At 45.1% G+C, this 27172-nt stretch overlaps 1 protein-coding gene across 1 annotated transcript; it reads left to right on the forward strand.

Annotated features, from left to right (window-relative positions):
- The first annotated feature begins 1668 nt into the window (after positions 1 to 1668).
- On the forward strand, positions 1669 to 27003 carry fam91a1 (family with sequence similarity 91 member A1). Its single transcript, XM_064348122.1, has 24 exons — positions 1669 to 1972; positions 2544 to 2628; positions 3560 to 3711; positions 8907 to 8964; positions 9852 to 9919; positions 10907 to 11020; positions 11421 to 11511; positions 13646 to 13708; positions 14111 to 14217; positions 14362 to 14400; positions 16937 to 17049; positions 18197 to 18306; positions 19212 to 19321; positions 19731 to 19817; positions 20327 to 20450; positions 20928 to 21076; positions 22841 to 22975; positions 23097 to 23210; positions 24037 to 24109; positions 24279 to 24425; positions 25565 to 25672; positions 25932 to 26055; positions 26243 to 26312; positions 26754 to 27003. Exons 1-24 carry the CDS (start codon positions 1901 to 1903, stop codon positions 26937 to 26939), a joined length of 2499 nt encoding a protein of 832 aa, XP_064204192.1. The 5' UTR covers positions 1669 to 1900; the 3' UTR covers positions 26940 to 27003.
- Positions 27004 to 27172: the final 169 nt, after the last annotated feature.

The raw sequence follows: 27172 nt of genomic DNA on the forward strand, positions 1-27172 counted from the left end.
TGCACGGAGCTCTGTCCTCAACCCCATCCAACACCTTTGGGATGAATTGTAATGCTGACTGCGAGTTAGGCCTTATCACCCAGCATCACTGCTCAACCTCACTAATGCTTTTGTGGCTGAATGGAAGCTAATCACTGCAGCCATGTTCCAAAATCTAGTGGAAAGCCTTCCCAGAAGAGTGGAGGCTGTCCTAGCAGCAAAGGGGGGACCAATTCCATATTAATGCCCACAGTTTTGGAATGAGATGTTCGACAAGCACATATGGGTGTGGTGTTTAGGTGTTTTTATTTTTAAAAACCTTTCTGTTAATCTTTGAATTTTGTACTTTGACTCAGAGATTTTTACATATCTGATTGTTTTTTGTAGCACCACCTAGTGGTGTAAGGTATTTCACAGGATATCACTATTGCACCCCAACCCCTCTACCTATTTCCTGACTATGAAACAAACACGCACACACAGTCCTGTGTGGTACACTCCTGGCCCTATCAAGTGGCCATTCATTTAAAAAATTTAAATAAAAATGAAATACATTCTCATTTATGACCAACTAACGCAGTACTTTCAGTAATGAGCCATTCTGCCGTTTAGCATTCTCATAGATAATTGCTGAAGATAAGGCTAGCGCTTAGTTAATACTCAGATAGGAGACAACCTGGGGAAACTCCAGGTTGCTGCTGGAAGAGGTGTTTGTGGGTCAGTAGGGTACACTCTTCTCTCTGGACCAAACAGGTACCAGCACAAAATCTCTCTACCTCTGACCATCTATATCAGATGTGCATCACTCCCTATTTCTGATCAGTTACACAATCCCTTACATTCCGACCCATATTTATTCCCTAGGTTGTCACTGTAAAAGAGAATTGATTTTTTTCACTTGACCTACCTAAATAACCAAAATAAAAATAAAAATGTGAAAGCAAATATTACAAACAAACAAACAAAAAAACGAAAATCTAAGCTTCAATATGAAATTACTAGGAGTTACAGTTGATAAGTCACAACTCACGGAATACTGTAATATTTAACTCATTGCCTTCAAATATCATTGCCGAAATATAGATGCCTCACATCACATAGGCTAACCTTGAAATACCCCTTTGAATTTAAAGAATCCAAAGAATGACCTATTGATGTCATCAAAATTTAAGAAGTATATTAATAAAATAAAACAAAACAAAATAAAATAAATTAAAATAAAATAAGCTGGCTGCGACCTCCGCTGATGAATCTTCTGAAACGTTGTGTGAAAGATATAAGAATGATAGACCGTAAACATTTGTGATTACTAATAATACAGTATGGCCATCTTTGGGGATGTGGTGTGAATAATAATAATAATAATAATAATAATAATAATAATAATAATAATAATAATAAACAACAACAACAACAACAACAATAATAATAATTATTATTATTATTATTATAAGGAGAAGAAGAATAAGAAGAAGAATCTTCTTCATAAGCGAAAGATAATTTTTAAATATATGAATAGCAAACGTCTAGTGTCAGTTGTATGAGTAATTACATCGGTGCTGCGTGACTGTCCTGTTGGAGTTGGTGGTTAAAAAATAGATTGTTACTGTATTTTCTTGCCCCCTGCAGTCACATTTTTCTCCATGTCCCCATTCATGGATAAACGATTGGTTACGCCTCGAACGGAAGTGACGAACATAACAGTGTGACGAACGGGTGCTTGCTTGAAAATGTAATAAGGAAGTGGACATTTTTTCGAAAAAACGAAAAACACATCTTCACACGGGACAGATTTCGAACTTTTTAAATTAATTACCGATCGTTTAATGTTCCGGGCGGTATAGTCACCTTGGACATACCCACAAGCCCGTAATTACTCTTCACCGAACCGTTGTTACTAACGCTAGCTTGCTAGTTAGCTATGAATACAGACGTGGAATTTCACATCAGACAGAATTACCCGTGGAACAAGCTACCAGCAAATGTCAAACAGGTACTGTGTGTGACCGATCAGCCAGAGGTTGAATGTGATTCTGTCCCCTGACAGTACTGTTCATGCGGTTGTGTAACATCACACACAGCTGTGTTCTTCCAGTGACTTATCCAAAATATAATAATCGCAAGTGATTAGCTATCTAGCTTTGTCATTCATCGGAAATCTTCAAAACCGAATTCCTTTGCATTGTAGTGTGGCCCATAACATGGTGCATTTCACTGCAGCGCTCCTGGTGAGCTGTAACCTTCTAGCAAGCTGTTTAGCTAAGTTAACGTTGACTGTTAATTGTTAATATACTGTAACTTAAGTAGCGTGTCAACTGGATACAAACTACAATTAGCTAGCTAACTGGTTACTAAAACTCGAAATCGTGATCTATATTGAGGAGTATACTGAAAATCACATTTTACCTTTAGTCAGGTGTTAATATGTGGATTAGTTTGCATAATGAATGTTTACTTGTTTACTAGATATCTCGCAAGTAATATTTTACTTGCTTTCCAAATCACAATATATAACAGAACACTGGGATTTAGGTGTTCACTGTATAAAAATGTTGATGTTTCAGAGTCTTGGAAACTCTCAGCGCGAATATGAGAAGCATGTGTTACTGTACAGTATCAGGAATCAGCTGCGATTCCGCAATAACCTAGGTAAGTTCCGCACAGCTGTTTGCCACTTTCGTACATTTGCATTGTTAATGGTTGAGCGACACCGCTTCCTTTTTAAAATAACTGATAAAAGATGCTCATACAGGAAATCAGTGCATAATATTCCACGCACCTAACTGGGCCCTTACACATGTGCTCATAAGAATGTTCAGGAGCTGTTATATTGTGTTTTGTCACGTGAGGACGTGAGGATGTTGCCAGGATGCTTTAAAAAAATAAATAAATAAAATAAAATTTAAGCTTGGCTGAAGCGATTTTTCCAGAATCGTTAGCTGTTGTTGGGGGGAAAAGTTACATTTCTTACTGCTAATATTTCTGGGTACTTGGAAAAACAAAACTAATACTGTTGATTGGAAAAAAACAAGTCGGAAATAGTGTGACATTTAACCTTGCATATTACGTTCTTTGCGTGTCTAGATTGGGATTAGGTGAGAATGTTAGTCCTAATAGGGGAGGAATTATGTTTTTTATAAACTGTTGCTTTGACAAATCATATCTGGTCATTGCAACCTTGGGGCAAGATTGATGCCCTAGTAGTTTTTATGTTGTGTAAAGCATTAGGGTATGAATTTCCATATGTTACTAAAGAATAGGCAAAGACAATCTAAATTGTAGAAATGAAAATGCATTGCATGTTAGTAGTGTGTTGATGTACTGTAGGAATATTGATAGCAGTATTTATGTAATGTATGAGGTGCGCGTTCATGTACGTCTACATATCAGCCTTCATTCTAGGAGCAAAAATGAGGCTGTGTCAGTTGATGTGGTAATTTATCATGGCCCTAGTAGCAACCTTGCCGAAATGCTGAGGAAACGACTCCGCTGCGGTGGCAGTTGAACCCCGGCTGTGTGCCGCTTGCCGGCCGCTCTCCGGGCCCTCACTGGTCCGCTCTTTCTCCTCCCGTCTCCTCAGTGAGACACGTGAAGAAGGACGAGCGCAAGTACTACGAGGAGCTGCTCAAGTACAGCCGGGAGCACCTCATGCTGTACCCCTACCATCTGTCCGACATCATGGTGAAGGGCCTGCGGGTCACCCCCTTCTCCTACTACATCAGCATCATGGAGGTACGTTTCCCAGGTGACACTGGCACGGTATGTCCTGAGAGCGAAGGCCGCAGGTGTGGAGTTTTCCCCTGGGGCGTCCAGAGTCTTCTCTGCAGTGAGGGTAGACATTTATTTTCAAGTGTGAAATCAGACTTGCTGAAACAAAGAGCTTATAATCCCTTTACATAAATGCCACCTGTCTGGTATAAGTAGCGTTTACAGTATCACATGGACCGTGTTACTGGTGCACTGAATTCCTCATTCTTTGCTCATTACTCACCTGTGAATGGCTACGTGGATTTAAGCAACTTCATTGTTCTGTGTTTCTTTAATGTTCTGGGAACAAAATGTGCTGGAACAGACTTTGTTTTTAAAAAAATATCATGTAATGAAACAGTGGCGGTCGTAACAGGCTCCTCTTGTAGCACCATTGGCCAGTGAAACTGGCTGCATCCCAAATTAAACCATTACCCGTAAGACCACTGCGTACACGGGACTGGAAGCCAAATGTTGCTGTTATTGGCGTTGTAGAAGGATAGGCGCACTTTGTTTGCTTTTCTAGCACATTGGCAGGAAGACAGTACAGACCAAACTACATTTCCCATAAGGTTTTTTTTATGGAAATTGTTAAAATATTTAGATTTTTTTAACTTTATATTTTCCTTTTTTTTTTGCTTCTACGCAAAAGTAAGCAAGAGGGCATAGGGTCACTGTAATCATGCAATGTTGTCATTTATCAAGCACGTACATTGAACCTACTTCGTTTGAAGACCTGTTCACTGTCAGAATATGCAGTGCAGGCTTATATTCAGGCCCACTGTTCAACTGAGTAAGATTCTTCTGATTTGTTCCATCCGGATGTTAGAACATATCAGAGCGACAGTTACAATATAAATGTGTAAAAACAAGTATGTGTTTGGATGGTTAGTGGCAGGATAGGTCAATATAGGTTATCCTACTAAAAGTATACCCAGAGCTTTTCTGAAACAGAACTTGTAGTTTACCTAGTAGCTGTTAATGAAAACTGTGTCTAGTGTGTCTAGAAGTATCCTTTCTAAGCCTCTTGATTTCAATACCATTATTCAGTTTTAGTTGCTGCTATCACAAGAAATTGCTTTCTAAAATGATTCCATGTCCACAACACGGTCCATGGTCACTGTGTGTGTGTGCGTTTGTGTGTGTGTGTGTCTGTGTGTTTGAGTGTGTGTCTGCGTGGGGGTATGTGTGTGAGTGTGTTTTGACGTGTGTGTGTGTGTGTGTGTGTCTACATGCGTGTATGTATGTGTGAGTGTGTTTTGACGTGTATATAACATAATAAGACTCTTTTAGTGGATAGTACCAGCACATACCCCAGAAGAAAGGTTTCTCAAGGCCATTATGTTTTATTTGTGTGCATACATGTGCTTGTGTGTGTGTGCTTGAGTGTGTGTGTAAAATATACACTCCTAGTAAATATAATGACCTTGACGATCCTTTCTTTATAGAGGTCCACAGGTACAGACACAATGAAATATCTGAAATGGTCTGATTTAGGGAGAAATTAAAGAAAATGCTATAGCCTTCAGCTGTCCTTTTGAAATTTTCACGTGATCGGAATAATACTCTGCTTACCCATTCCGCTGCGGAGATGGGAAAATTGCAAAGGAAAGAAATGACCATAATGAACTTTATTTATATAGCGGCTTTCAAACAACAAGCAGTAGCCTGAAGAGCGAGGGCACATTTGAACTGAGTAAACAGGGTCAGGTGTATTCTGGTGCTATGCCAGTTAGTGCTTTTAAAAAACAAGTGAAATAATTTTAAAATCAATTGTGAATTTCACAGGCAGCCAATGGAGAGATGCAGGTACAGGTGTGAAGTAGGCTCTATTCTTGGTTCGTGTTGAGATAAATGCGTCTGCATTTTGCACAAGTTGGAGCTGCTCTGTATATTTTTCTGGAAGACCAGAGTCGAGGGCATACTAGTCTAATCTACTTGTAAAAAAAAAGCATGTACTAACCTTTTAGCATCAGCTTGTGAGAGGAAAGGCCTTACTTTTGTAATGTTTCTCAAATGCCAAAGGCCACCCTTCTAACATTTCTTATACAGGGCTGAAAGCTGTATAAGAAAGTCAGTATCCAAGATTGCGCCTAGATTCTTAACATCAGCTTTATTTTTTGACGCTAGGGGATCTAGGTTCTTGGAAATTCTTTCTCTCTGGGCCTTAGATCCGATGATTAGGACCTCAGTCCTAAATCAATTGAAGACAGTTCTGAGACATCCAGCGTTTAATATCATTCAGGCATTTTTATAAAGAACTGATTGAGCTTTCATCGTCAGGCAATACAGAAAAGTACAGCTGTGCGTCATCAGCGTAGCTATGAATATTAACCTCATAATGATTTTCCCAAGGGGAAGCCCATGTAAGGAGAGGAGTAATGGGCCAATAACAGATCCTTGCAGAATCCCACAGTTACAGTAATAGCAGCCTTTTCTGATTCAGAATCCCCCAGGGCATCACAAAAATTTCTACCAGCCACATTTGAATAAAACCATTTGAGAACTGTTCCTGCGAGACCTAACCATTTTTAAAGTCAAAATCTTATGGTCTACAGTGTCAAGTGCAGCACTCAGATCTAAGCAAGGGGGGTTTGATATGGGTCTAAAATGGCCAAGAACTGAACAATCCAAGTAAAAGCTTTGCAGTGGCTTGCTCTGAAAAATAAAAAATGCTTTTCAGAGGGAATGTCAGTAGGAACACCTCCTCAGTCTATGTGCATATGTGCAGCTGTTAATTATGTATTTTTCCTTATGTTCTGTGCCACGTTAAAGGTATTCAATTCAATTGTAGAATTTTTTTCTTTTCTTTTCATAGAACAGTCTTGTTTAGGTAATAGTTTAATTACAAAACTGATATTAATGCCATATTTAAAGAGGCTGTGGAAAGCAAGATATTTAAACTGCATGAAGGTGAATTAGCTCAGTGCTGTCTATTGTGTTCTGTGTGGTGTTCCAGTTTCAGTTGAAAAGTTTTAGGGCCCAGTTACAATGTTAGTGGCCGCCCCAGCCCATGGAATGCTGCTTCTTTGGAATGCAGGACATTTGGAATGTGGGACATTTCAAAAGCTCTGCTTTACACTAATTCACTTGCGTTCCAGTAAAAATATTTGAAAAAAAAATAATGACAAAAAATTTTTTTTGTCATAATATGCCAATTCACAATAATGGCACAATAAATCAACGTTGTTCATCATTTTATTTTGACACTTGTAACAGAAGCAGCATGAAATAAGCTTAAATTTTGTAACAAATTTTTGTCACATTAATCCTATGACATTACAGTATTCCTAACTAGTTCATCTCTACCTCCTTATGATGGTACAAAGTAATACATTTTTAAAAAATCAGTATTACAGCAACACTCAAGGAGACATCAAGGAGAGCGCAGGCTTCACATGAACTCAAACCAACATTGCAACACCCCTCCCTGTAAAGCGTGTGTCCGCTCTTGACAGGCACAACTTATTAGCCCTAATTAAGAGGAAATAACTGAATTAAAATCGGACAGCTGAGATGTACACCACACAGTTGAGCGGGAAACAAGACCAACAAACTTAACCCGTACCATCTAGAATCCTACAATATAGCATGCCCTTGCACAGGCAAATAAGCATCAGCTATACAACTTTAAAAGGCCAACAACTTTTGTAAACAAACTTGGATTTTTTTTTTTTAACCACCTCTATTGACAAACATTAACAGCCTATTAATGTACAAGACGGCATATATCCTTTTTACCATTAATGGCTTGCTGTGGGGGAGTTAGCTAATGTAACTAATTTGGGATGCAGTTTACTAAACAGAGGACAACCTTACCGCAGTACGAGGATTATTTTTTACCATGTGCAGTAAGTCTTTTTTTTTTGTTGATATTCCAGAGTTTTAATTGGCTACAATACAAAGACGACATACACAGAAAACAAATCAAATGCTTTATTTTAAAAAAGCTATCTAGTCTGTGGAAACTACTCGACTTCTCATTCAGATGAAGCAGTTTCTCTTTGAATCTGGCAATGCTACCACGGCTGTGTAAATATTATGATCTATAAACATCACATGTATCAGACGCCAAAGACAATTGGCTTAAAGAAATGGGAGTAATTATTTTGTTGTGGTTCAAGTCTGGGTCATGTCCCATTGTAATCTTTAAAAAAGACCTCGCAATATCTGCGTTTATAGAACACTGTATTTTTCCTCGTGTTTTGGCTCTTTTTCTATTTATAAAAAATGCAGACCTCTGAATGTGATGCCTAAAATGGAAGCAAGCAGTATGCTCTGACAATGCATTCTGGATCTGCTGTCGTCCTTTATGGACGATGTCTTGGCCGTGGTGACGTCTTGGTGCCTCATACATAACTGTGCAGTTGGCTGGTTTTACCGCTACTGCTGAAGTGAGAGCATGAAGGCACTACACATTACCATTCCTGCCCTCATGGAAATCATCTTTTTTTTTTTTTTGTCAGCCATAATTATTGCATAGAATAATTAGAAATATGTTCAGGACCACATTAGCACATCTGCAAACATGGTTACTATATATGGTGTTAGAAATGCACACATGACTGAGATTATTTTTAATTGTGAGAAATATACTGTACGGTGCCCACATACACACTTCTGGAGGAATGTGGCAAAATGAATTTGTTGCAGAATTTGTGACTTTGTTACCTCTGTGTGCTTGCGTGCGTCTGCGTGTTTGAATGATTGAAGGTTTTACGTTTTATATATTCAAGTAAGTGTTATAGCTTCTTAAATTGTTGAATGTATTCCATTTTCGCTGCCCATTATGAAATACAACTCTCACATTATCACCCAATTTAATTAAACGCTAAGTGTTTTGAACGTGTTTAGAGTTTTACGGATTGCATATTAGACGGGATATTTTCTGCATTCCCGTCGTCACAGTCACTGGTGCCGTTTTGTATGCGAGTGGTTTATGTGGCAGCTCCGGTGGAGAGCCTTTTCTCTCTGGAGCGCCAGCTTTAACTTGAGGGGGGATGCTGAGTGGTCTATCGAGCGCCTGAGGCCGCGTGACAGTCCGTCTCGCTCCGGGACGTGGCGCTTTCTCCCCTCTCCGGCACGTTTCGGGTTTTCCGTAATGAGCTGTGGGTGCGGGGCGGAATTTCGCGGATGAGGGGAGAGATCACGCGAGTGACGTCTGGGTTTTTCTGTCGCAGGACATCATGAACAGCGAGAAGAGTTACGACTCCCTCCCCAACTTCACCGCCGCTGACTGTAAGTGTTTCTCTCCCCAGAGAGGAGCTATCTGGCCCCTTCTTCTTTTATGCCACTGTTGAGTTGCCAGGCTGGAAATAAATGCTTCTGCTATGTTCTTTGCTGTGCCAAAATTCATATATTGTAAAGTTTTTTTTATCTGATAGGTGAGGGAAAAATTGAACTCTGTATGAAATATCAGTGTGTTCACCCTGTCCTTTCAAACCATTGGAAACCATCTTCAAAAATTCTGTACTTTTTGTTCCGTACTTGCAGAAACCTTTTCAAAATTCTCTTTACTAAAAGTACCCATATGGCTTCATAAGTTTGCTTAAGGGAACAAACATACAAATAGCATAGTATAGTGTTTACGGTTGTGCGGTTTTCTGAATCTGAACCCGTTCTGTAACATATCCCCCTGTATAATGTGGGTAAGGCGTAAGCGCCATCTGTCAGCTTGGACACAGGTGCCTGCCAAGCAGATCATTATCGGCATTCTCCTTGTCTGGAGGGGTGATGCTGTTGCCTGGCAGAGGTTGTCAAGAGAGACTGCTTGAGGCAGCCGACCCTGAGCGGGCCCCGTTCCCTCTCGCCTCAAAGCGCTTCGCCACGGGCCCCTGGAGGCCTCTCGCAGCGAGGGCCGGGGGCCTGACCGGGATGAGTCACCGCTCTGCGAGTGGGCGGGTCCCTCTCCGGCCCACAGCTGTAGCGTAGGGCTTTTGGAACGCCGCTATTGGTGGGGTGATAAATGACCTCACAGTGGGGCAGATGAGAGGGATTTCAGGACGTTACACTCCGTATGCAGATTTGATGGCTGTCTCTGCACGCTCAGGCATGTCTCTGCTGGCGTCGTGAGAGGCAGGCTGACCGTGTGTACAGGACCCTAACGCCGGCTGCTTGTCTTGTAGGTCTCAGGCTCCTGGGCATTGGGAGGAACCAGTACATTGACCTGATGAACCAGTGCAGGTCATCCAAAGTAAGAAACGCATAAACTGTTGCTTCAAGTACATGCTAAGTACGCTTGCATGTTCTGTTATATGACCTCATTGTGACGTTTTTAATCTGTTTAGTTTTTTTTGTAGCCCTGCATCTTACGTTTGCATCGTGTAAGAAAGAATTGTAAACTAATGTTACCTGTAGTTTTGTTTGTTTAAATGTGTTCTTTGGATCAAACTGAAGCTTTTGTAAAAGTAAAAGAAACATGGGGCAGTTCCTATGGCAGGGATTCTGTCAGAGTGAAGAGAATGGGGCGTGTGGGTTTCCTGGGAAACTGCCAGGGGTGCGTTGTAGTCAACCAGCCCGATCTTAACTATGAAAGGAAGTGAATATTCAGCAGGCCCAGGGGGCCAGGTGAGGCCAGGGGTCGCAGGGGGCCAGGTGAGGACAGGGATCGCGGGGGCCAGGTGAGGGCAGGGGTCGCAGGGGGCCAGGTGAGGGCAGGGGTCGCAGGGGGCCAGGTGAGGGCAGGGGTCGCAGGGGGCCAGGTGAGGGCAGGGGTCGCAGGGGGCCAGGTGAGGGCAGGGGTCGCAGGGGGCCAGGTGAGGGCAGGGGGCCAGGTGAGGGCAGGGGTCGGGGCCGTGAGGCAGGTCGCAGGGGGCCAGTAGCAGGTTGAGGCCAGATGAGGGCAGGGTCGCAGGGCCAGGTGAGGCAGGGTTCGGGCCTGAGGGCAGAGTCTGTAGGGCCATGAGGCCAGGTGGCAGGGGGCCGTGAGGGCAGGGGTCGAGGGCCAGGTGAGCAGGGGGCAGGTGAGGGCAGGGGTCGGGCCAGGTGAGGGAGGGCGGGGGCCGGATAGGCAGGGGTCGCAGGGGGCCAGGTGAGGGCAGGGGTCGCAGGGGGCCAGGTGAGGGCAGGGGTCACAGGGGGCCAGGTGAGGGCAGGGGTCGCAGGCAGGCCCCGTGGTGCAGATGAGTGAACGTCTGAGCGATCACGCTCTCCACGCTTTAGCCGCTTGTTGTCTCCTCAGAAATTCTTCCGCAGGAAAACGGCGCGGGACCTGCTCCCGGCGAAGCCCGTGGAGATCTCGGTGGAGCCCTGGTGGGTGGCGCAGACGGGCTACATCACCGAGGACGACATCAGGGTGAGAGCGCCACCCCTCCTCGCCGCGCTTCCTTCGCCTTTCCCCGGCTAAATTTGGTCTGTCACAAAGCGGAAGAAAAAACGGCTAATTAAAGTGAGGCATGCGCATTTGCGGATGCTTGACGGCTTCATTTTTGGAAATCCCTTGCAGGCTGGGCGCTCACTGAGATGAAGGGAGCGTTTTGTCCGCTCCATTAAATTTCGATTAAAGTTTTTTTTGTCTTCTAAGGGACTTGACTAAATGTTTTTAGCGCGTGCGCAAGGTTTTTGGACACGCACGCCGCTATCTTGACCAGTGAAATTGCTGGAAATAATGGGCTAACACCCATGCTAAAGACGCTAAAGCCTTCAGTACATCTGGCCTTAGAAGTGCTGAATGTCGCTGTTCCCTCCGACTGCAGATCTGCTCGACCGCGGAGAGGAAGGCGATTGATAAGATGATCGATGCTGGTCCGCAGCTGGCCGGATCGATGGAATACAACGTGGTGCTGAGTGAGTATCGCCTTGGAAACATGCCCCCCCCCCCCCCAAACATGTCCCGTCCAGTCAGCCTTCGCTGCGGAGAGCAGTTTAGCGTAATGAAATGTCTCCTGCGCGGGAGGCTCGGGTTATTGTCTCGCTGCTATTGTTGTTGCCATGGGAATGGAATGGAACTTGAGGGGGGTTCTGCTGGAGGGGAGGCGGGGCTTGAGAGCCGTGACTACATCCTGCTGCCCGCTGCTCTGGGCTGCCATGCTTCTGTATCTGGAGCCCTGGAGTAAAATTACTCGTGTACCTTCTGCTGGGGCTGAGGAGGTGAAGGAGCCCTGCCTTTGGGAATATCCAAGTAACAGCTTTCTGTTTCCTATTTTTCTGTTCCCCGCCCAGTTAGGAATTCCCTTGGTCTGTCTCTGTCAGCAGACCCTGCTAATGCATTAATTGATTTTCCAGTGAGCGGGAAAAGGCGTTAGTGTGTTGTGTGGTGGGGTATTCCCTGTCAAATTAAAACATCAAAGAGGATTACATTTTTGCTGAGGTTTCTAATGCATTTTCCTTTGTTTTTGGAAGTCATTTAATATAATTTACTGAATTTCTGACATCTTCTCCGTTCTGTCCTGCGGAGGTGAATTCTCTGTTTTACAGGGAAAATAAATGAAATTCATATTCAAGGGTGAACCTTCTAACAGCAATAACATTAATATCCAAGGGTGGACATTTGAATAATAATGAATTTCATATTCAAGGTGAGCATTTAAAAAAAGCTGAAGTCTGTGTCATTGGGAAAGTATCGGCGTCAGGGCAAGTCTTTCGTGCACTTGGTCAAGGTGGCGTTCATCATGCCTTCAGAGAGGTGGAAATGCAGTGGCCAGTCCCCCCCTCCTTCACAGAGTAGGAAAGCAGGTGGCAGTCCTCCCCTCTCCTTCACAGAGTTGGAAAGCAGGTGGCAGTCCTCCCCTCTCCTTCACAGAGTGGGAAAGCGAGTGGCAGTCCCCTCCCTCCTTCACAGAGTGGGAAAGTGAGTGGCAGTCCCCTCCCTCCTTCACAGAGTTGGGAAGTGAGTGGCAGGGGCTGCGTACAGCTGTTATTCAGCGCTGTTTCACGCACTTCTGTCTCCCTGCACTTATGCGAATGGCGGCCTTGCAGACGTAGTCCTTCCCTGATTTATTCACGGAGCGCTGTGCTAAAGCACTGCCATTCACTGGCATTCTGTGTCTCTGTTTGGCCCCTGTGTATGCTGTGCTACGCTGATACAATTTAAGCCGTTTTGGCCATGAATCACTCTCTCGTAGCGGTGCCCGGAACAGTCATAAATGCAGGTGAGCTGGGTATATTGGGCCAGCCAGAGTATCAGTTAGCGGGGCTCAAATTTCCTTAAAACGAGATTTGACGGTTGAGAGAGTTCACTGTGTTTGCCGTTGCTGTTGCTTGGATACGGAAAAAAAGACAAAGAGCCGTGTTTGTGTCCGGGCCTGTACGCTGCCATCAACAATGCACCTCCAAAGTGGACGTTGTGATAGTGGTTAGTGTGGCAACCGCGTGACAGAAAACTGCAATACTGTGCCACAGTGTTGCAGGTTTTTATTTTCATTTGTGATCCCTATTTGCCTGGGGGCATGTGTGTATGGGCTGCCTTTGGCCCCCTAGTGGACAAAAAGGACACTTCACTTCCCTGCCGCTCTGCAGAACGCGAATTCGTTTGCGCTGCGATAGTGCCGATCAGGTGGTTGAGGCGTCTAATGAAGCGGTATCGTATTCTGTCACTGGATATTCCCGCTTAGCCGTGGCTGGAGTGCAAATCGTGAAATGAATGTGCCAAGGAGCTGCTGGATTGAACCGCAAAGGTTGAACCCCCGGTCTTAGACTGGGAAACTGATGAGTGACATATTATCTGCTGTCTGCCATTTATGCTGAATTTACATAATAATAGGCTTGTGTAACTGCCTGAAGAATAACAATTTCCTGCTGCTTTGGAAATAAAAGTGATTGAGTGGGATGCTGCTGTATCAGATTTACTCAATTACAAGCCATGCCTGCATTCAAGTGGTTGGCAAATGACTATGCTTATAATTATGATGTTTATGTTATTTTTTATGTTATTTCCTGCCAGTGGATCTCTGCTCATAGGCACTTTTCATTATCTTCTAAGGTCTGTACAACAGAGGTTTCATATACCTAGATGTACCCATATCAGATGACAGCTGCATTTCAGGTGAGACCGACTAATACAGCCATTTTGGTCTTTCTGACATTTCGCATCTTTATTGGAAATTTTGTCTTCCATATAGAGCATGCGAGTGCACGTGCACAGCGTTTATGGTGTCTCCGATGTTATGTTTCTTTACGGTTTGTTAAATTGCCTTTGCCAGTTGGGTTTGTTTGAGCCCACCATTTTGCTTGTTTGAACCCACCGTTCCTCCCAGTGCTCTTGTCTTCCCGAGCTTAAAATTGGGGCTAATGGAGGAGGCTGTGTGCAGTTGGTATGGAGAGGATAATGGCGTGATTATAAGTCCATATTGTGAAATGTGAAAAAACCCAGATATCAGCAGGGCTGTGGTTGTTTCTCCTGAAATTGGTTCCATAACTGACCTTCTGCTTTCATCCCATCTCCCAGTTCCACCGCTGGAAGGGTTCGTGATGAACAGGGTCCAAGGAGATTATTTTGAAACACTTCTTTATAAAATATTTGTGTCCATTGATGAGCAGACTAATGTGTCTGAGGTAGGTTCAGGAAACTCTGAATTCAGTATCGTCATTCGTGTAATTTTTTATTTTTTTTCCATTTACTTCTTTTTTTTTTTTTTTTTCAAATACATTTTCCAACGCGCTCAAATTGACTCCATTTCCCTCTGCTTTTTATTTCAGCTAGCTAATGTACTTGAGATCGACTTGGGTTTGGTGAAGGTATGTACTTATGATGGTGGTTATCCTTTCATGCAGCGTTCCTGGCATAAAATGATGCTGTTCCAAATGACCGTGACATGTAGTGATTTTGAAATGGTCCTCTTAAATTGCCACAGAAAAAAAAAACGGAGAGGCAATTTCATACTTCCTCCTCTGCAGGTTGGCGTGATTCAGAATGGTTTTTTAGTTTAAAGATGTAGCTTTCCATGTGCTGCATACAATTCTGGAATACAATACTGGTGTCTTATTTCTCTCACTGTGGCTTTGGAAGAATAGAGTTTCAGTTTAGGGGAATTGCCTTAGCTACGCTAATGTTCAGGTATTATAATTAGGATTGCTTCCTGGTTCTTCAGACAAAATTTTACATTAATGGAGGGAAAAAGGAAAAAATGGCTTTAAAAAATGTATAGAAAAGAGGTGCTCATAGGAAATATGGGTGACGCGAATATCCGAATCCCAGGGGACACTCTTCTTAGACAAGTTAAAAAGCCTATAATGGGCCACATTACAAGGTTGTTGCATTATAATATGGCCCATATCATGAAGGCTTTTTCACTTCTCTAGGAAGAGAGCATTGCCTGGGATTTCCTTTGGATATTTGCTCAATTAAAAAAAAAAAAAAGATTTCTGAGCATGTTAGTGGATATGCGAATACATTTGGAGAGTCCTTTATCTCGGACGAGAGCATGGTGGAACTAATGAGACCAACTGGGACGGTCTTGTCAGGTCTTGTTCACGGATTGCCCCGTTCGTTATACGGTCGTAATTTTTTCTTAATTTGTCGGAAAGTCGTCTTCTCCCCCGCCGGCGCCGCTCCTGTACGTCTGCGCGTCTGTTAAAATCCTGCCCTAATACGAAGCCTTGCGCATCTGCCACTTTCACAGAAGCAATCTTCTGTTCCGGATCCAAATTCTTACACTTCACTGCCTCCCCCCACACACCCCCCATTATGTCAGATTCCCTAGAGTCAGTGACAGGACCTGAAGCCAAACAAACTGACAGAAAGGCTGAATTATGCCTTATTCGCGTCTGGCTTTAGACTCACTTTATTTGACCAGAGGCAAGCCTCCCAAATTTGAGCCCAACTTTCGAAAGTTTGGCACATGGTTGCCTGAAATGAACCCCCTCGCCCCCTGCCCCCCGTGGTTATGCTTTCCTTTTTTCTTTACCTCATGTCTCATGGACTGAATTATGAATTTTGCTCCCAGATGAAAGTCATATATGGGTTTCGGAGCTCTTTTCCACTTGATAGATATTATTGAGAATAATTGTGACCTGCTCTGGTGAGCCAGGCATATGGAATTCTAGTTACAGTTAAAAGCCAACAGTTGATGTTCAAAATGTCAATTTTTTCAGTTAGGCATTGCTAAACATTAGATTATTCTTGTGTATTTTACCTGTAAGTACCAAAAAAGCTATTTTTATGGAACTAGACAGAACCAGTTTGGTACCAGGAGCTATGAAAAGAAGCAGCTTTTCTGTCAGTTCTGGAGTTGTGTGATTGTCCATATATTCCATGGTACCAAAGAAAGATAATTCAGTTTCACATCAGGGAGACAAATAGGATAGCACCATATTTGTGGCAATATGACGATTTTGAAGTAAACAGAATTTCTTGTTACTATGCATGTCCCCATCAGTCCTGATTGGTCAAACGAGTGGGAGGGCAGTGAATAGCACAATGTCGCCGTTGATGCCGATGTCATAAGATCCAAACCTAGTGGCATACCCTTTGAGGAATGGAATCTGGCATGTGTGTACTTACATGGGAGTACAAGAATGCGTAATTAGCTTGAGCAACTGAAGGGGGATTATGGTTTACATATGTATGCTTGTTTCGTGATGGAACTTCTTCAAAGATGTGCATAATAACTAATTAAGGGAAAACTAGAAGGCTACGTTTAATATGTGAATAGTTGAAATCAAGCTTTTGAATATGAAACTAATTCTGTAACAAAGGTTCAGAAATTCAGCAGAGTTGCAAATATATTAGTTGAGTAAGATTTTATTTTATGGTTTTTTTGGGGTTTAGTGAGTTCACAATTGCTCTATAAGGATTCTATAAAGCATTAAGCTAATTATATGACTACTCTTAATCTAAATGTATTCCTGTAAGGAGTTCCTATTAAGAACTGGTGAAATTACCTGCCTGTGCTTTGAAGGTCATTTTCTCAAAAGTGCAGCTATATCTTTTAAAAGTTAGTATGATTTCAGTAAGATAAATGATTTTAAAGAACTTTTTCATAAAGTATAAAAATCTCAGTTAGAGTTTTTGTTTCCCCACAAGTGGCTCATTTTGGCAAAACCTTTCACAGTTTATCAGTAATGTCAGAGTTTGGGTCCAGTCTGAATAGAAAGAATTCCCGGGGGCAGCTGTCAGTTTGAAATGATTACAAGTGAACTGCAGCGTTAAAATGATGTAAACATTAACTGATGTGATCCGTATTGCCTGAGACCCTCGGTTGTGAGGAAGATGTTTTGTTTGATGCCTCGATGGTGCTGAGCTAAAGCTTTGAACTCTTCTCTTCTGGCCCAGAATGCTGTGTCCATGTACTGTCGCCTGGGTTTCGCGCTGAAGAAGGGCCAGGTCATCAGCCCGGACCAGCTCCACCCCACCTGGCGGAGCGCCCCCTGTGTCAACAGGCTCAAGTACGTCTTAGCAGTGACCTCTGTGATCCTCTTAACATGTTTAACTGCTACCTCACAGTGTACTGTTAGCCTGTTCTACATGTATTCACAGTTGATGTACAGCAAGCACTATGTCCATTCTGGATGATGAATGCTACAATACAAACAGTGTACTTGGCTAACATTTTTTATGGAGCCCATGTCTAAAGCATTATAAACCCATTCACAATGAGACATAATGCTGTCACACTACTGTATATAATATGCACAATTATAATCTCACATTATTGTTCATAATGCAACATGTATTATTATAAGTATTATTATATTGACTTACAAGGTCAACTAATGTATTTTTCATAATTAGGGTTCCAAGCATATAGTACTGGAACTCTTTCTTTCTTTCTTTACAATGAAAATATCTGTAGGTCATAAACCATAAATCCTACATTAACCGTATTCAACAGGTGGGCTGTATATATTGGCCAGATGGTGGCGCTATAATACATATATTTACATTTTGGTCTGTAACTTTTTTACAACTTAAAGTCCAACTTATGCAAAGTTAAAACTTGTATACCATTTCATTTAAAATGGTCAATAGGGGGCCACAAGTGTTATTTTTTTCACATATTCTCGTTAGCTTGTTAAAGCTAGCTTGCTGAAACTTGTCATACAACCAACAGGCATGACTCAAAACCACATAATTTAATAAGACTGCAATTAGTCAAAAGGTGCTGCTATAATCGCCTTTTAAACTCAAAATTGAAAAAAAATATATTAATTGAAAATTTGAAACTTTCAATATATTTTGGACAGTCTTCATCTATCTAAAGACTTATGATGTCTTTAGGTCTGAGCTCTCAACATGATGTCCGTGAAGCCATTTTGACTGATGGAAGGAATTAATAAAGATGTAATATTTTTTCTGAGGCTTTTGACATAGACTATCATGACATTCCTCCCCTTACAACCCCCTCTACCTTCCACACACTAAATTGGGGAGTGGCCTAGTCAAATGCCAGTTCAAATCTCCGAAGCTGCCATCTCCAAAACATGAGCAGTTGGCTAGAAAGAAGCTGTCCGTACAATCAGGCTGATTGTGATCTCAGCTATTATGTTTAAGCACATTTAATCCTAAAATGGGGCCGTCCGTATCCCCTGACAGGAGTACAATGGACCCACAGAAGATGCTGCTGTCATGGGAGGGGGGCAGCCCGGTGATGGAGGCGGGATCCTCAGCCACGGACACTGACACCACCAGCCTGGAGGACCAAGGTGAGAGTGCCCCTATACTCAGGCATGTCCCAGCACAGACCCAAGCGTGTCCCAGCACAGACCCAAGGGCTCCCACTTCACGTCCTCTTCACATGCATTTGAGTCACAGGACGTTTGTGCCAGCCGGGCTATCCAAAACACTTGCTTTAAAATAGCTCTCAGTGAAGGTCAATGGCAAACGTGATTTAAATGAGTTGCAAATTGAGATATTTTCCAAAAAGGGGAATGTAATGGCCTGTAATTGGCGGATACGACCTACCATTTTTAGTTTGACATTTATTTGAAAAAGGCAGAGAAAGTTTTTTAATTAAAATTAAAAAAAGAAAAATTAGTGGACATTTCAGTGATTCAGTGACAATTGAAAAGCTTCCTTCCTATAGTGGACCAGGTTTAAAGTAAAGCACCAGAACTTTCCACTGTTTCCACGGTGGATGGCTTAACCGCCTGCTTGTGTGACATTAAAATGCCACAGAGGTGCTTTTGATTATTGCCACGGTAGGCATTTTTTCGGGCTTGCTTGTTATATCATGTCTGTGTGAATTGCCTAGCTGAGGATCCAGCACAGATTGTTCAGATTTCAGAGTCGCAGCCACGTCCCTCAATCAAAACCGCCACCGAATTGTTCTCGGTGTGCTCTTTTGAGGTCAGAAACCGCTTTAACGTCAGCAGCTATAAAGCGCTCCGCATGACCGGTCTTTGTTTTCTCAACGAGGGGACGGTGGCAGATTGATCTCGAGCCTGGGCGCCGCGAGGGATGAAACTCGCGCCAAAATAATTTACTTCGCCCCTCCTCGCGGCGCGCGCCGCCCCGGCTCCCGCGAAAGCCGCTGGGTTTCGGTGTTCGGTTGCCTGGCAACCCCCGGTAACGCGGAGCGTGACGAAGGCCTCTCCCTGTCGCCGCGCAGACACGGCCAGCGTGAGCAGCCTGAGCATCCCCGCCGGGCCAATCAAGAGGATCGCCTTCCTGTTCGACTCCACCCTCACCGCCTTCCTCATGATGGGGAACCTCTCACCTGTGAGTGTCATGGCCGCCGCCCACGCACACCTGTTCAAGCGCCCTTCGTCCAGAATGTGAATTTTTCTGATAACCTAAAAAGTTGTGCTGTCAAATGTTAACCATGTGAAAATCATAATTACGAGCAACAAACAGTAACTAAAACTTCACATAACATCATGAAAGCTGTGCTTTCTTTTTTCTGTAAAGGAGAGCAGAAAGTCTGCCCTCCTGGGTTTTTTCTTTTTTGCTTTATTCAGACAGGGAAAGCAGAGAGGGCTGAAGAAATAGAGATAGGTTGACAGCACCGAAAGTGCCACCGCAGTGAATGGAATAAGGGTTGAAAGTCAGCTAGCCTGTGGACTGTGCCGCACATCTTGCTGCAAAAATGACTTTCTTGACAGTCAAGTAACTACTCTCTCGCTCGCAGAACTTGAAGAGTCATGCAGTCACCATGTTTGAAGTGGGGAAACTTTCCGATGAAACTCTGGACAGTTTTTTGATGGAACTGGAGAAGGTAAGAATCCACTGTATTTGGTGTGAGGCAGAGTTGAGTATATCATACTGTCCTACTGTAAAATGTAATTCTCATGCACATGCACTCAAATCTGAAGGCTGATAATGTTTTCACAAGCACACACTATGGGCACTGTACACACACATGGCATTCCTGTTAACAAGAACACACACATCCACACCCAGGCATGTGTACATTACATTACATTACAGGTATTTAGCAGATGTTGTTATCCAGAGCAACTTTTTTACATTGACATTGCATCCATTTATACAGTGGGATATATACTGAAGCAATGCAGGTTAAGTACCTTGCTCAAGGGTACAATGGGAATTGAACCTGTGGCTTTTAGGTTACAAGACCAGCTTCGTACCCATTATACTACACTGCCGCCTCATGTGTGTGCACTGTAAACGTACATGCACTGCACGTATGCACTGCAGACATGAACGCACTCAAAAACACACACACACACACACACCATGCTGATTACTTCCCTTTGTGTGCAGGTGGAGAGTACAGCAGAAGGAGAAGCTCAGAGGTATTTTGACCATGCACTGACCCTCAGGAACACGATACTGTTTCTGCGCTATAATAAGGAGCTCACCTCAGACGCTGAGCAACCAAATATAGGTAAGTAAGTAAGGCCTGTGAATAGCCTTTATTACAAGCAATCTGGGTCTGCCTTGGGTTTGCTGTGGTCAGGCAATCTGGGTCTATCATCGGTTAGCTGTGCTCAGGCAATCTGGGTCTGCCAAGGGTTAGCTGTGGTCATGCAGTCTGGGTGTATCATGGGTTAGCTATGGTCAGGCAATCTGGGTGTATCATGGGTTAGTTGTGGTCAGGCAGTCTGGGTCTGCCTTGGGTTAGCTGTGGTCATGCAGTCTGGGTGTATCATGGGTTAGCTGTGGTCATGCAGTCTGGGTGTATCATGGGTTAGCTGTGGTCAGGCAGTCTGGGTGTATCATAGGTTAGCTGTGGTCAGCCTTTCGGTTAAACCGCAGTGTGATCTGGCTCGTGACTCAGTGGAAGCTGATAATGGAAGTGATTTGCGTGCGGCGGCGGCGGCGGCCGCTCTGTGTCTGACGCGTGCTGCGCCCGTGTCTCCAGGCCTGCCCCTGGACCTGCTGCGCTGCGAGAGCCTCCTGGGCCTGGACCCCGCCACCTGCAGCCGCGTCCTCAACAAGAACTACCGGCTGCTGGTCTCCATGGCGCCGCTCAGCAACGAGATCCGGCCAATCAGCAGCTGCACGCCTCAGGTACGGCGCTCCGCCGGGTCCCTGGGAAGCCCCGGGGGCGTGTTGTTGTTCCCGGCGCCGCGAGGGGCGCGGAGTATCCTGCTGCCTTCCACTGCCGAGCGTGACTAAGACAGGAGCGGTGCTTCGGTTTTTTGGGCCGGAATTTGGTAGTCCTGATAGAATGCGAATGGGCAATTGAACTTTGCGGGGGGTGGGGGTGTGGGTGGGGGGTGAGGGGTGGGGGGTGGGGGGTGGGGTGTTCCGTTTTGCCGTTGAGCCAGGCTTCACGCTTGAGAGCTTTTTGTAATGTTTTTTTCTTCACCTGGCCGCCGCGGCTGGGGAGCAACATGACTCAGCCTGGCGCGAGTGAATTATTCACGAGCCAGGACACTGGATAAACACCGCTGAAAGCAGAGCCGGTCCCAGGGCTCTGTGGTTTCTCTGTTTTAAAAACACTACCTGCTTTATAGGCTCTTTGCTGCCGGTGTGAAAGCTGAGCCAGAAGCGGTTCCCTGCAGATCTGTGACCCGAAGGAGCTTCAGAATGAGCACGGCTCTCATTGGCTCAGTCTGTGGACCTCTGACCTTATTGTTTAAAACCTGGATGTTGCCTTTGTCTTCATTCAAAGAGCGCTTCCCCTCTCCACTCCCTTGATTGTAGTCTCTGGTCTGCTATCAGGTGGGCAAACTGTAGTAGTTGTAGTAAACTGTGTAGTTTCAAGTGGCTGATTATCTTTTTTATTACTGGTTGTATGTGGGTGTCTGTAGGCCATATATATGGACATTTTTATTCATTTGTATATTGTCTGGGAAAAGGGAAAGAAGGTGCGATCTCATTGGGGTCTTCCTGGTTAAATAAAGTAAACCAAAAAACGTTTTACATTTCTGAACACTGATCCCAGCTAGCTTGCTTACTTGGCCATCACTATAGCTCAGCAGTGAATCAAAATTGAGTAACATAAATATTTATGTTCACCGAAGAGGGGCTAATCCTTCTCTGAATGAAGAGCTGTTTGTCAGCATTGCTACATTTTGCTATGTACTGTAGCTAGCTAATTAAAACCTTTGAAAACTGTCATAACACAACAGGATTTGGAGAGCTTCCCTCAAGGATGTAATTTATGGATGTTCGCCAGTTAGGTCAACGTGGCTGTACACAGGAGAGGTGTGGTTGACTGGAATGCTTGAGAGCCCAAAATAAAAGGGCAGGGAGACGATCCAGCCACCAAAGAGCCTGAGGCTGGCGTCCGGGTGCTGGGAATACCACAAGAGAATGCTGCCAAATGGCGCCATTTTGACATCCAGTGAGAAATGCTAGAGAAGTATTTCCACGACAGGGGATTGGCAACTTTTCTCTATCTTACAAGGGGAACCACAAACTTATTGATTTTAAGGCGAGGCACAAATGGCTGTGCAGTAGCTATTTTTAAAAAGGCAAAATGCCGGGCATCCACTGCTGTGGACAATGCAATTTGCGATGCAATTAGCATTCTTTTTTCTTTCTGCTTTTTAAAATTCTTTTTCTTTTTTCATACAATGCGTTGTTAAAACCTTTTTTGTTGTGGTTTCACGACGTCCTCCCTTATTTGTACAGAATTACAACCACCTCCTTTTGACCGCAATATAAACATGCCTGGTCCGACGCTGAAACTTGACCAAGAGCGTCACGGTCCAATGGCTGCGCCGCTCCTTCCTCACAGCGAGCCCCTGTAGGGCTAACTGGAGCGGAACGGGCTGCGGTCGCGGCTGATCTCATCTCTCGGAGTTTAATGACATTATTCCGCAGCACATCGGCCCGGCCATCCCGGAGGTCAGCTCCATCTGGTTCAAGCTCTACCTGTACTACGTGACCGGTCAGGGGCCGCCGTCGCTGCTGCTGTCCAAAGGCTCCCGTCTTCGGAAGCTTCCGGACACCTTCCAGGTGAGTTCCCGGTTCTGCAACAACGCCGCAAAAACTTCTCGTCCTCCAAAGGCGTCAGTTGGAAAAATTTGACATGAATGCTACGCTATGAACGTCAGCTAATTCCAAAAAGCATTTTTAGGCTTATGACCGGCTGCTGATAACCTCCTGGGGTCACGACCCCGGCGTCGTCTCGGCGTCCAATGTGCTGACCATGCTCAACGATGCCCTGACCCACTCCGCCGTGCTGATACAGGTGAGTGGCGGGGGCATGGCCGTCCCTCACGGGACTCACGCTTGCTGTGAAGGGAGAGCTTGCGTGAGGGAGAGTCCGAGGCTCGGGGAGAGCAGGCTCAGTGCAGGGTCCTCCTGGAGAACGCTGAGTGTCTGTGCCTTTCGGTTTCAGAGGCAGGAGGAGGACCCTTCAAACATGGAGAATAGAGATCATCGCATAGAGAATGCGAGCCTTTAGCGAGTCATTATGAGCACTTCAGTCAGCCATTTTCTTCCCAGAGTGGTGTGCGTTTATTTTTCTCTGGGAAAACGTGCATCCATTTGCCATGTGTGTTTTATGCATGCTCCTGAAAATGACTCATTTCCAGGAGCTAGGATGATGAGGTGGTATAAAATCTGAATTTTTCATTTCATCATTTTTGAAATTATATCACAGGGATTGAAACTCCATGTGTATAGAGGTATGAAAAATTCATAGTCTTGGACGCAGGTTTTTATAATTCTGAGTGGAAACCACTAGCAGGCAGCTTACATTAGCATGCTTGCCTGCATCTTATAAAGCCCGGAGTGGCTCAAACTGTTTTGCTTTTGGAGTGCCCCCTGCTACTATCAATATTTGATGTAAGCAAGGGCACCCTGCATCAATCAATATTTCTCTTTAACTTTGATTTACGCAAGCGTGATACATTTTCTTCACAGACTTAGTTTGGCGGGTTCGTTTCATTGATTGCTGATCTCGCCGAACTGTGTTTGCATAGAAGAACACGGCCATAGGCTTCGTTGTTTCATAATGTGCAGAGAGCTTGAACTTCAGCGATGGCTGAGTGACCAGATGTTTGCATCCGCAGGGCCACGGTCTCCACGGCCACGGGGAGACCGTTCACATCCCCTTTCCGTTCGATGAGGAGGACCTCAAAGGAGGTATGGAAACCACAGAGTTTCATGCTTTCTTCGGTGCCCAAGACTGGATCGCTGCGTCCTTGTCACGGCCTGTCTGTGGTGCTCACTGCTTAATTTGAATTTCTATGGTACTTCTTGGCCCGTAGTTGTCCTGAATGCGCGGTTTGGTGCGCTCTTGCCCCCTCCCCAGAGTTCTCCTACAGCAACATGTGCGTGCACAAGGCCCTGCGGACCCTGCGGGAGCAGGTGGACCTGGAGCACCTGTGCGGCTACGTCACCATGCTGAACCCCGCCAACCGGCACCGCCGCAGGCTCAGCGAGTGCTCCGACAGCCGAGGTCAGCGCTGCGCCCGGAGGGCCTCCGTCCGCCGGCCACATGAGCTTCCTCACAGTTAGCATGCTTGTGTGGCTGAACGTGTATATATAGGTGTATAACTGGCCATATAGGTTTATAACTGCCTGCCTGGCGCTACATGCTACACGCAGCAGGGCATGCTGGGTGTGCGAAATTGGTCCCAGAAAGCATTCTCATTTCCATAGTGTCGAAGAGTCCAGAGCTTCCCTCGTTTGAGTGTCGTTGGGCAAAGTTTGAGGTTTGGTAGCTGATCAGGTGTGGAGTGCGTAGGACGTGAGTGAAAGCAAGTGAGTGTGACTAGTTGCACGTCATACGTGACAGCCGACGAAACATAACATAACAAAAACAAAACAGTATGGGGAGCGACGACAACAACACCTGGCGCATATTACATTCACAACGGGACGCCGTCGCTGATCCACCGCGTCACCTGCTGTCCTCACTAGACACTTCCTAGTCCTGGTTTTAGCAGCCCGACGGTGGAAACAGAAACGGTAACCGTTCCCACGAGTACTGAGCAGCGCGGAACGGCGCGGAGTGGCCCTGGTAACGGTTCGGCCCTACAGTGGAAAAGCGGCTTTTATCTACTACAGTAGTTTAGAGGTTTAGATAACAAATTGCATTTCCCTTGTAAGTGGTATATTTTGGCCTTCAGAGCTGTGAATGAGCAAACCCTGTTTTAAAGGTTAAAACAGTTTTTTTTGCCAGTCTTGTCCCCTCTTGTGCAGGTCTCATCAAGGTAAATTTCCTCTCGTGGTTTTGTTGCAAATACAGGGAGCTTCAGAATTTTCTGATCAGCACAGGTCCAATTCTCTACCATTGTCATCACAGCTTAGAACATGGCAACAATTTCTGTGGTTTCTAGGTTTGATTTGAAACTGTATCGTAGATCACCTTTCTGTGGCACCAGTGCGCAAAGACCTGGCAACCCCAAAGATAGAATGAGGGCTCAGTCGGGTCAACGTTGAGAACTTCTGTGTCCTCCATCAATAACATTCAGCTTCAGTTTCCACCCCGAAATCATTCCTTTATAACAAGCAAAAGCTTGACATTGTACAGTCCGAGGGACAACGTTCGATGGATTTCAAACTCGGTGACCTTAAATTAAATTGTCCTCCCAGGGGACATGGAGCTCGGCGGAGGGTTTGACGCCAATGGCAGCACGGAGTCCTTCGAGCTCGTCACTGAGGAAAATAACGGCGAAGGGAACAAAAAGCAAGGGACAGAAGGTAGGTGCACGATCCCAGTGTCGACCTGCAAGAATGCGCAGAGAATTAGGGGAAGCGCTAGCAAACTCAGGCCCCTAGCAACACTGGTAGAACGAAACAGGGCAACATGTAAGTGAAGTTCTAGTCAATACAGTGTTGTCTGTCTAAAGGTACTGTATGTGAACCACACGTTGGAGTCAAACTAAGAGTCTTGTACAGCAGAAAGCACGGTTGCCCCAGCGTGACGATGTTGTTGTTGTGTGACCGCCCCCCTCCCAAGCGCCCTCGGCAGAAGAAGAGTGGGTGCCCCTGGAGCTGTGTTTCGGAATGCCCCTCTTTAGCTCCGACCTGAACCGCAGAGTGTGTCAGAAGATCGCCTCCCATCAGCTCTGCAGCAAAGACAGGCGAGTGTTTAATCAGCAGTTCTGCCCGTCTAGTAGCACGCGCTTCACATTTCGTTTTTTCCTTTGCTATTTTGTAAAAGGGCCTTTACAAATATGTGCGGTGGCAGGGCAAACATAGAGAATCTTTCATGTTTTTTTTTTTTTTTCGCAGGATATAATAACAGATTATTATTTTTCCCCACTCCAGCCTGCAGAAACTATTACATTCCAGCCGAAAACTGTCCTTGAAGGTGCTAAGCTTTGTGCAGTCGTTCCAGGTAAGTACGTTGTTCTCTCACACTCCCAATTTTCTGTAATGGCAACAAAAAGAAGTCAAAAGCGTCTTCTGCAAGGGTATCTTTTATTTCGTATTCTTTTTTTCTCACAAAGAAAGAATGGCTAGAACTTGACCGTAGTGTAAAGTCTGGAATGAATTCTCAGTGCCTTTGAAATTGAATTGTAGACAGCCCTGTTGCTAATGTTCCAATGTCTTGCGTACGCAGAGAGATTACAGTAGCTATGGTTCCCAGTTCTGTCATTCAAGACCCGACTGTTCATATTTCGGCAGCTTTTGTGTTTACTTCAGTCCTTTTCTGTGTTCCTGGGTCTTCGGCTCTGTTTACGTTCTCCGAAAACCTATTGTACCTTATTAAGAATGACCTGTCCCCCCTCCCGCCTGCGAGATCATGTGACTCTCCTTCTCTTCCTGGCGCCTGCAGGAGGGCAGCCAGCCCGCTGACCCAGACAGCGGCGTCTCCTCTCCCCTGAGCCAGCCCTCGGCGGAGTCGGGCGTGCCCCTGCCCGCCCGCAACCTGCTCTTCAAGGAGGGCCACCTGAGCGAGTGGAGCGGGCGGGCCCCGCCCTCCCTCCACATCTCCACCCTGCAGAAAGACCAGCCCACCTAAAGCCCCGCCCTCCCTCCACATCTCCACCCTGCAGAAAGACCAGCCCACCTAAAGCCCCGCCTCCCTCCACATCTCCACCCTGCAGAAAGACCAGCCCACCTAAAGCCCCGCCCTCCTCCACATCTCCACCCTGCAGAAAGACCAGCCCACCTAAAGCCCCGCCCTCCCTCCACATCTCCACCCTGCAGAAAGACCAGCCCACCTAAAGCCCCGCCCTCCCTCCACATCTCCAC

The sequence above is a fragment of the Anguilla rostrata genome, chromosome 8 (genome assembly GCF_018555375.3).
Source record: "Anguilla rostrata isolate EN2019 chromosome 8, ASM1855537v3, whole genome shotgun sequence".
In the NCBI taxonomy this organism is placed as follows: Eukaryota; Metazoa; Chordata; class Actinopteri; order Anguilliformes; family Anguillidae; genus Anguilla; species Anguilla rostrata.

Excerpts from the sequence above, each read along its gene's own strand:
- fam91a1 (XM_064348122.1), top strand. The coding sequence starts at position 1,901 with ATGAATACAGACGTGGAATTTCACATCAGACAGAATTACCCGTGGAAC. Across the intron at positions 20,451-20,927 it reads CGCTGAGCAACCAAATATAG|GCCTGCCCCTGGACCTGCTG; the intron begins GTAAGTAAGTAA and ends CCGTGTCTCCAG. Across the intron at positions 26,313-26,753 it reads GCTTTGTGCAGTCGTTCCAG|GAGGGCAGCCAGCCCGCTGA; the intron begins GTAAGTACGTTG and ends TGGCGCCTGCAG.